Source organism: Myotis davidii, unplaced genomic scaffold, assembly GCF_000327345.1.
Source record: "Myotis davidii unplaced genomic scaffold, ASM32734v1 scaffold211, whole genome shotgun sequence".
Classification (NCBI taxonomy): Eukaryota; Metazoa; Chordata; class Mammalia; order Chiroptera; family Vespertilionidae; genus Myotis; species Myotis davidii.
In genome coordinates this window covers 1,804,767-1,814,425 of record NW_006282523.1, presented here as the reverse complement: position 1 = coordinate 1,814,425, position 9,659 = coordinate 1,804,767, and the positions used below count along the sequence as shown (strand labels likewise).

Genomic DNA, 9,659 nt, shown 5'->3' with positions numbered 1-9,659 from the left:
CCCCCACCCCTGTCCCCACCCCCAACCACTGTCCAAGGCTGGCGTCCTATGTCCTCCCCAGGTGGTTGCCTTCTGCGACGTAGACGAGAACAAGATCAAGAAGGGCTTTTACTGCTACGAGGACTCTCAGGTGTGGAGGCCCCTGGTGCCCCTGAGCTGGGGGCTGGGTCCTGCACGGGTCACCACACTACACCTGGTCCACCTCTAAGACGCCATCCTGGACAGGCCACCTGGGCCCAGGCAGCTGCAGACACAGCCCCCAGACTCCTGGGGGGATTGGGGGACCCCAGAGTAACCTGTGCCCACCCCATCTTTTCACTGGAGAGCCCTGCTCACAGGTCCAGGTCTCCCACCACCCACCTGGGTGGGTTCCGCGGCGGCTGTGAGGTGGCTGGGCAGGGGTGGCTGGGTCCCGGGTCTAGCCTGCGCTGTGCAGTTGGGAGTGGTACAGGGCTCAGGTGACACAAGGAGCAACGTCCCCGCCCTCTTGTCCCAGGAAAAGCCCAAGCCCCGGGTGCCCATCCTGCACTTCCGAGCCGCCCGCCCGCCCTTCGTCATCTGCGTGAAGCTGGTGAGTGCTGGCTGCGGGGCACGTGGGACTGGGACACACCCTGCATCACCAGGTGGCTCAGCCTTTAGGAGCTGGCTCCCAGGCTGTGCTGGGAGGACACCTTGATGCCCACAACTAGGCCAGGGGACGCCCAGAGCCAGTTCCCCAGATGGGGGTGCGGTGCTCTCACTGGTTTTAAGATGCACGTTCTTGCTCAGGACGCCATGAGCCTGAGCCCCTTCCTGTAGTGACTGGGCCTGTGGAGTCCCTCTCCTGTGGTTTCCAAGCAGCTTCTCCCCTTTACTGTGGGACTGTGTGCCTCCTGACAGCCGTCGACGCCATCCTTACCTGCTGGGCTATCACCCTTTGTCGGCTTGTCTGGCCTTTTCATTTTTAAAAGATGTATTTTTTTATTTATTTCAAAGAGGAAGGGAGAGAGAAACATCCACGATGAGCGAACCACTGACCGGCTGCATCCTGCACGCCCCACACTGGGGGTCGAGCCCACGACCTCGGCATGTGCCCTGACCGGGAATTGAACCCTGACCTCCTGGTTCATAGGTCGATGCTCAAGCACTGAGCCCTGCTGGCTGGGCTGGCCTTTTCATGCTGTTAACGGGCGATGTCAGCTAATGGACGCGTCCAGCTGCACTTGTTCAGGAGCCCCTTCCAGTCCGGAGCAGGCCTTTCTGTTGGCCCCTCTGCAGGCCCAGGGCTGGCAGCCTTGCCCACGACCCCTGGGCCACCTCAGGGGGAGCCCAGTTTTCCTGTAACATCTCAGGAGCAGCACGGGAACGGAAGAGAAGAGGGGGGGTTTGAGCATGGACAGCAAGTGGCGGACAGAATCTGGACATTTCAGATGTTTTCCAAGTAGAGTAGTTTTCATTTCTTTTTAAAATATACTTTTATTGATTTCCGAGAGGGAGATAGAAACATTAATGATGAGAGACGCAGAGTGGTTGTCATTTAAATACGTGTAGCAGCGCCCAGGAGTCGCAGGAGGAGGAGCGTGACGGCCCGGGGGGCATAGCCAGGCCGATTCCCGCGCTGGGTCTGACCCGCGCGTGACACCAAGGGGAACGAGCATGGTAACCAAGCAGCACCGTCCCTGTCGCGTGCTGCCCAAGGCCAGGGACCCACGGGTGTGCCAGCTGTGTCTTTGGGAGCCAGGCTATGGAGGCAGCAGGGGTCTGGGATGAGAGGCAGGCCTGGGGACAAGAGGGCTTGGGGGATGGGATCAGGGCCAGGGCTGGGGTTGGGGTTAGGTGGCCTGGCCAAAGCCAGCATTCCTGAACAGGCCACGCTGAAGCATTTAGGAACCTGCCCCCAAGTCCCGCCCCGCCCCTGGGGTAACCTCAGTGACCTTGTAGGATCACATGGGTCCTGACCCTCCTTGCAGGGTCCTGGCCCTCTGCTGCAGGGACAGCAGAGCAGGCAGCAGGGGGATCCGTCAGCAGCTGGGCGAGTGGTAGTTCGTCCCCAGGGGCCACCTCCCACTTGTGTCCCCTGCAGAAGAGGTGGCTGGGGGCTCCTGGTTCTGCCCTGGACAAAGGGGTGAGAAGGGACTGTCCCCGAGTCCCTGCAGTGGGGGTCAGCTGCCTTCTTAGGGAGGGGCTGTCTCTCAGGACCCCAACCTCCCATGGTGACCCAGCCTATAGGAGATTGTGGCCTCTCGCTGTTTCCTGTCCTGCCCCCCGACTCCCAACAGTGCAGCACAAGTTCAGAGGGGACCTCCTGACAGGTGGCCACGGGGGGCCCTGAGCCCGGGAGGGAGGCTCTGTGGGACTCCACCTGCTGCTCCTCCCACAGGACCTGACTGGGGGTGCATTTGAGGACAACCTGAGGTCGCTGCACCTGCAGGAGGGCCAGGACTTCCTTCACTTCAGCTGACAGGCCACAGCAGCCATCGAGTCCTGCAGGTGACAAGGGATCGGGGGCCGTCGGGAAGGACAGCCATGTGGCCGTGTGGGAATGGCAGACCCCGCGTGGGGGGCAGGGTCAGGAGGCCTTCACCTGGCAGGGGGGGCAGGAGGGGTGTGTTCTGATTGGGTGGGGTCCACACCCTCCCCGGGCACCTGACACGTGCCCACACACCATGGCCTCTTCTGAGAACATTCGCCACGTGAAGTGCCTGGGTGTGGGCACTGCCATCTGGCGCCATCTGGGTGGACTGCGCTCACCCGTCAAAGTGAGCACCCTGGGGTGCAGCTGCTGCGCTTGACCTCAGGAGACGGTGGGAGTCAGACCACCCGGCGAGAACAGCTGTGCTCAGCGCCCAGTGGTGGGGCATCGGCAGCAGAGGGCAAGGGGCTCAGGGGCCTGCTGGGGGCTGTGGCGGGAAGGGGGGCACATCTGGTTTCCTCTGGTTGGTCTCAGTTGGAAACGGAGCAAAAATGAGGGGAGCTGGCAGTTACCGCCCACTCCCGGGGATGGACTGGCTGCTGCAGGCACTGGGCAGGAGCTGAGGTTGTATGGCTGGTCTGGCACCGTCTGGCTGGTCTGGCACCGTCTGCGTCCAGCCTCCCAGTCCTAGGACCCCACCCCTCCCAGTGACCCCACCCAGGCCAGGAGAACAAGTCCCAAAGAGCTTTTCCCTAAATGTGGGGTCTCCTGGTCCCGCGTTCCTCCTCATGTCTGAGACCCTTTCCTGCTGCTGACGTCCATCCACAAGGGGACAGCTTGCCGTCACACCTGGAAAGGGGTCTGCACAGGGCTGTCCCCACAGCAGAGACCCATCCAGCCCCGATGTCAACAGAGAAACACCAGCCACAGGCTGGAGCCCGTCCCACCTATGGTTTCACTCTCCTCCTTGAATCCCTTCCACTCGGCGCTCGGTCCTGCCACGTGGAGTCGTGTCCTCAGCCCCAGGGCGAGCTGACCCAACCTCTCGACTCGGCCGCTGGGACTCGGACAGCAGGGGCACCACCGTGTGCACAGCAGCCAGCGGGGGAGCCCGTCCTGTGTGGACGGCTGGGCTTCTGCATCGAGGACGGCTGCCTCCCAACAAGTGTGGGCGCCTGCACGGTCCGCACCCCCGCCCCCGGGACAGGTCCCTCCTCTCAGGCGTCTCCTGACTCTGCCTTCACGTTTCCCGGCTGTTCTTCCCGACAGTTTCTGCGGGTCTTCCTGTCCGCGTTCTCTCCTCAGCGGTGTCCACGAGGATGTTGAATCCATGGAGCATTTTGTCTTTAAGCTCTTCTTGATAAACTCATTTTGTATCTTTTGGGGTTTGATTTTAAAAATTTCTGGAACGTGAGCTTACATTTTAAATCTGTGGGGACCAGCCAGCCTTCTCAGAGGGGTAGTGGGTTTTGCTCGTCTGCCCCTGGTCTGGGGCTCCGTGTTCGAGCTGTGGGTGGCCAGGGGAGCGTCCTCCCTCCACCCCAGCACCAGGTGGAGCCCGAGACAGGGATGCTCTGGCCGCATCTTTCGGGGAGGAGGCCTTGGTCATTCCCCCTCGTGCAGAGGGTCCCAGCTTCTCTTGCTTCCCAGCCCTCAGGTGCACACGTGTGACCTTTTGCTCTTGCCGCTTCTAGCTACAGGGTAGGTTGTGAGAGCCGGGGATTCCCTCCAGACCCCTCACCTAGACTCAGGTGGGCAGGCAGAGCAGGAGGGAGCCTAGGACTCTCACTGGCCTCCAATTTACGCCCCCATTAGGCTCTCCCCCCCATCACCCTCGCTCACAACAGTGTCAGACAGACAGACTGCTCAGCACGTGATTTATAAGATGTGGACTCGCGTTTAAACAGACGAAAGCACCGACACAGGGTCAGTAGAGCGCAGGCGCCCGTAATAAAGAGCGCCTCCGTGGTGACGAACTCCGCACACGTTTCAGCAAGGGCCGGGGTTCTGCACCAGGTTCCCTGTCCTGAGCGGCATCTGGCGGCTCCTCCCAGCAGACGGCACAAGCGCTACTCGGCTCCCAGGACTGGCCTCAGCGGACAGCAGGCTGCAGCGCACACGACAGGGTTCGTCAGGACGGCCAGCACCATCGCCCGCCCCCTCTGGGCCCTGCTTCCCACAGGAAATCGAGTTTGGGCCTTTTCCCCAGACATCCCAGGAGCTGACATCTGTTCTCCCTGACCACACCCATCTGAGTGCAAAATTTTCCTAATAAAAACGAAAAAGCACATTTACTTGGGAAGCTGATACTGCGTGGCCTGCACACAGGAGACAGGAGTGTCACAAGGCTCCTCCTGCCACCTCCGCCCGAGTGTCCCCTGGGGGCTGACAGATCAGCACCTGCCCTGCACCTGCACCAGGCTCCCGGGGGGCACTGCCACGTGGGTGCTGCCCTCCCCGGGTCCTGAAAGCCAGGACGACCAGGTGTCTCGGCTGGAGCTCAGGACAGTAGCTCGTCGGAGCTGTTGGGGGGCCTGGCCCGGAAAGGGCCCCGGGTGTCCCTGGCACTGCCCGAGGGGGACGTGCACTTAACCTTGGGGACCAGCTGAGGTCTGGGCACCCCGAGGAGGTCACACAGGCGGTTCCGATGGCCTCTTACGAGCAGGAGCTCCAAGTCCCTGTGGGGAGAGAACAGGTTGGCTTCAGCTGCAAGAAAGGCCCACTCGCTTTAGTCAAACCTGCCACAAACCTTAGTTTTTATTTTTTAAAATACGCTTTTATTGATTTTTAGAGAAAAGGGAAGGGAGAGGGAGACAATAGAAACATCAATGACGAGAGAGAATCATTGATCGGCTGCCTCCTGCACACTCACGACTGGGTATCGAGCCCGCAACCCGGACATGTGCCCCCAACCGGGAATCGAACCCTGACCTCCTGGTTTATAGATAGGTCGATTCTCAGCCTCTGAGCCACGCTGGCCAGGCTGGGGAATTTTTTTTTAAACGGAAAGGGATTAAATTATAGGGAAGAACCTTCCCCCTCTGCCCAACACTGAGGCAAGGCTGCGCACAGCAGCCCCCGCTGCAGCCACGCCACACGGACACAGCACACCCTCGCGCAGGACGAGCCTCCCACACTGCACCCCACTGCGTCTGACTGCAGCTTGGGCAGGAGCCCAGTCCCCGTGCAGGAGGCCTGGGTGCACCAGTGCCCATCGCGCCCAACGAGACACAAAAACATTTGCTCATTTCACTTAAAAAACATTGCACTTGGTGGGGAGGGGAGTGTGGGGGGAGGTGCTAGAGGTGGTCAATGGGGGGAAAGGGGACATATATAGTAATACTTTCAACAATAAGGATTTTTTAAAAATCTGCACGTGAGAAAAATAATTTCACTTTGAAAATGGCGCCCTGCTGCTCCACACGTGGCTGGCACAGCCCCCTGGGTGCGAGGGGAGAGCCTGAGCTGGACAAGCGGGGAGAAGCCTACAGCCGCCACCACGGCCGCCTCAAACCCAGAGCCAAGGCCGTCGAGGGCTGGGAGCCTCGCTTTTCCCGTCCCTTTCCCTTCGGGGATTTGGGGAGAGACGGGGGTCAGGAAGGGAGGTCGGCACGACCCGCGTCCTGAGAAGGGGAGGAGCCGAGCACTCACCAGGCGGTGTCGCTGAGCACGGCCATGACCTCGTCCAGGACGTCCGCGCCCACCACGCCGCTGTAGGTGAGCAGCATCTCGTACACCTGGCTCGCTGTCGTCTTGCGGATCTGGTTGGACAGAGCATTAGCGAGAGGGGGACCCCGGAGTCTGACTGAAGCCTGAAGGACGTGCTGACTTCGGATCCTAACTTGGGAGACCTGGCCGTGACCGCACGCGTTCCCACGACAGCACGAGGCCCCCAGCCCCCTGCGATCCCTCCAGAGCCTGACAGGCCGGCCGAGTTCTTGTTGACGTGCCTCCTGGAAGACCTGCCCTCGTCAGGGACACGTCCCCCCTGTTTCTGCCCTAGGATCCCCTGTGGGGACATTTCACAGAGCCACCCCAGGGTATAAGCCAGCAGGTCAGTGGCCCGAGACCTGCCTTTCTGACGGGTGCTGCTGGAGGTGCGGGCTCCTGTCACCCTTAGGAAAAGGTGACGTTTCCCTGAAGAGCATCCTTTCAGCCAAAGGCAGGGATTTCTAGGAGGCCTGACCCTGCAGTGGGCAGTTCTGGGTGAAGGCATCACTCGGTGTGTGGAGCTCCAGGACCCCCCTGCCCAGGGCCTCCTAGGCGGGGTAGTCGGGGATAGATGTGGGGGGTAGGGCCTCACTGTGCATCACCTGCTGCCCCTCAAGGGCAGAACCCTCCCCACAGAAAGACCGTGAAAGTCACACGGCAGCTGCTGCTCCTGAGACTTGAGGGTCCACACAGCGGAGGACACCCCACCATACGCCTCCTGCTGTCTCAGGAGGTGGAGTGAGGCAGCGACCTACCTGGACCAGGGCCCGCTCTGCGGCCGCTCGCCCCAGCACCCACGACACCCGCACCTGCGACACCGGCACCCGCGACACTGGCACCAGCGCACAGAACACGCAGCCGCACGTCCCTGGGAAACCCCGAGGGGGGCTGCTGGTCACACACTCACCACGGGGAACGGGTGGCAGAGCAGGAGCAGCAGCTGCAGCAGGACCTTCCTCCGCACGCCGCCGGGGAACTGCGCCATCCCACAGAACCTGCCAGCAGCGCCCAGTGAGCGGCCTCGGCCCCGCCAGCCGCCCACGGTGCCACAGATGCCAGAGCCGTGCTGACCCCAGGCCTCAGGGTGGCACTCCAGTTTAGTCACCACAATCACTGCAGATCCAGGCATCCAGACCACCGTCCAGATCTGTCTAGATCTCCAGGGTCGGGACACTCCGCCTCCCCTCAGGCCAAGGTCACACGTGGTCAGGGCTGGGGACACGGCTACAGCTTCCCTCTTGTTCTCAGGACTCTACACGGCCTCAGGGCTTCCCAACCCCCTCCCCGAGCCCGCGTGGACTCACACGGCGATGCTGGACCGCAGTTTCTGGACGTCCTTGGACTTGCTGGTTTCCGCCTTACAAAGCTCCAGCAGCTTCACACAAAAGGGGTGGCTGCAAGGACAGCACAGGCAGGGGGTGTGAGGACCAGGTCACCTTAACGGGCTCTGGTGCCGCACAACCAGTGCCCGTCAGGCAGCAGCAGAAGCCTGGCCCAGCCGCTGGGGACCTCACAGTCCAGAGACCCTTCCCACTGGCTGCTGCCCCCTCGCGCCTGCAAGGGGAGCGGAGTCCCGCCTGCAGCGTCGTCTTCTCAGGCCTCAGGCTCCTTTCACGTGACATTTCAGACGCAACATCCAGACCACAAGTAATGAGGCCCATGGGGAAACTAGAAACTGCATGGGAACCCATGAGGACTGCAGCCCACGGCCACACAGAAGCGTGAGGGACCCTTCCGATCTGGAAACGAACCAGATGCGAGGAGACACCTGAAAACTACAAAACCCCAAAACAGGTCCTGCACAAATACACGCGCAGGGATGACCCGTCTCAGACACCAGCAGGTGGAGATAGGCCCGAGCGATGGCGCAAAGGCAGGAACGGCTGCCGGTGCAGGGGTGCAGCAGGCACGGCGGGATCCCCGAGAATTGGGGGCGTGGGGGGAGCTAGTGCCCCGAGGACAAAACCCCAAGAGGTGGGACAGCTAAAAACTTCCTAGAACAAATGAAAGCCAAGGGAACCACAGAGCCGAGTTTAACAAATCCCCATTAAGACACATGTAGGAAACCTGACAGCCAGGCACATGAGTGACTACAGGGACGCCAAGGAGGAAATGGTACGAGGGGCAGGAAGCACCCAGACCGCTTCCAAAGGCCCAGGCGTCTAGACCGGGGCGGGAATGGCCAGCCCGCGGGCCGTGGGCAGCCCAAGAACGCCTTCAGTCTGGCCCTGCCAAGGCATGAGGGGCGAGTTAATTAAATGTTTGCCCAAATACAGAGGTAACGTTTACGTGGGTAATTCTGTACGGCCCACAATGAGTACAAATATCCACGTGGCCCTCGGCAGGAAAAAGGCTCCCCACTCGAGACAGAGGTGACGCCGAGTTACAGGCGGCGTCGGAATAAACGTGTGTGTGTGTGTGTGTGTGTGTGTGTACACGCTAATCCCCACCTGAGTGTATTGTTTCCCACTGACTTTTTTTTGAAACAAAGAGTGGGAGGAAGAAACGAGGGGGGAGAAGGGGAGAGAGAGAGAGAAAGAGAGGAGGGGGGAGACCAATTAGTTGGCTGCCTTCTGCACACGCCCTGACCACCTCGACCAGGGCCAGGGATTGAACTGCAACCCAGGTATGTGCCCTGGACCAGGAAATGAACCTGCGGCCCTTCGATGTGAAGGCTGACACTCCAACCACTGAGCCACACCAACCAGGCAAGAAGACATTTTTTAAGTCCTGAAATAAAACAGCTGCCTAGAGTTCTGTGAAAAAACACTGCAAATGAAAACGAGAAAGCATTTCCTAGCAGACCTCACTAGGAGAAATTCTGAAGAATGTTCATTAGGCAGAAAGAACAAGACCCCAGATAGGGATCTGGGAGCAACAAGAGACAAGAAAGTAGTAAAACTGTGGGTAACAAATACTAAAACAAAACAACAACTAAAAATGCAAATGGGCCCATCGTGTTCCAAGTCCTTGGAATTGTCCAGGAAGAGAGAGAAATACTGAAAATTAGACGGGCAGGGTGACCATGAAGAGAACAGCAAAGAGGAAAAAGTCCCAACCAAACCTGAGAGGAACCAGCAGAGGCCAGAGATGCCACACCTGGTGCCTCCACCAGCTGGCTCCGCTCCGTCCACTGCGGCAGCCACAGGCCCGTCGCTGCTCCCCCCTCAGCTGCCCAGCCAGCTTCACGGGGGCATTTTCAGGGCATGTAGACACCGACCTGAACACACTAGGAAATAATCCCTAAAATTCTGATCTCTGGCCTGGTCGCTGTTTCTTTAGAAGATGAATCACGAGGCGTCAGCGGTCAAGCAGCCGACACGGGAAGAAACGAACACTCACTCCTCCTCGGCCGTGAAGATGTCGAAGCAGCCGTTGGCCAGCATCTGGTCCAGCATCTTGAGCAGCGGCACCGACACCCTGCGGGGAAAGGACGTGCTGAGGCCCAGGGGCCACCGAGGGAGAAGGGAGGGCGTATGGAGAGCGGGACACTCAACCCAGACACCGCCAACCCCCGCCCCCACCGACAATGCCCCCTCACCGACAACCCCCCCGA

The 9,659-nt window shown here is 60.3% G+C and overlaps 2 protein-coding genes and 1 long non-coding RNA gene across 4 annotated transcripts in view; 2 read left to right on the top strand and 1 right to left on the bottom strand.

Moving 5' to 3' along the window:
- B3GNTL1 (UDP-GlcNAc:betaGal beta-1,3-N-acetylglucosaminyltransferase-like 1) overlaps window positions 1–3,772 on the top strand; it is a 31,057-nt gene extending 27,285 nt beyond the window's left edge. Inside the window, exons 11-13 of the mRNA XM_015559939.1 lie at window positions 29–130; window positions 497–571; window positions 2,360–3,772. Of these exons, the coding sequence (XP_015415425.1) occupies window positions 29–130; window positions 497–571; window positions 2,360–2,440 (258 nt within the window). The 3' untranslated portion in view covers window positions 2,441–3,772. The remainder of the gene's footprint in view (window positions 1–28; window positions 131–496; window positions 572–2,359) is intronic.
- Window positions 3,773–4,251: 479 nt separating this feature from the next.
- TBCD (tubulin folding cofactor D) overlaps window positions 4,252–9,659 on the bottom strand; it is a 99,902-nt gene continuing 94,494 nt past the window's right edge. Inside the window, exons 33-38 of one of the 2 annotated variants that reach the window (XM_006753037.2) lie at window positions 9,446–9,523; window positions 7,408–7,497; window positions 7,011–7,098; window positions 6,044–6,153; window positions 4,986–5,070; window positions 4,252–4,499 (exon numbers count right to left, since the gene is read on the bottom strand). In XM_006753037.2, coding sequence (XP_006753100.1) covers window positions 4,485–4,499; window positions 4,986–5,070; window positions 6,044–6,153; window positions 7,011–7,098; window positions 7,408–7,497; window positions 9,446–9,523 — 466 coding nt within the window. In that variant the 3' untranslated portion in view covers window positions 4,252–4,484. The other variant, XM_015560118.1, reaches the window with a different exon arrangement.
- LOC107182150 overlaps window positions 7,505–9,659 on the top strand; it is an 18,811-nt gene continuing 16,656 nt past the window's right edge. The window contains exon 1 of the long non-coding RNA XR_001512879.1: window positions 7,505–8,189. This is a non-coding gene — a long non-coding RNA (uncharacterized LOC107182150). The remainder of the gene's footprint in view (window positions 8,190–9,659) is intronic.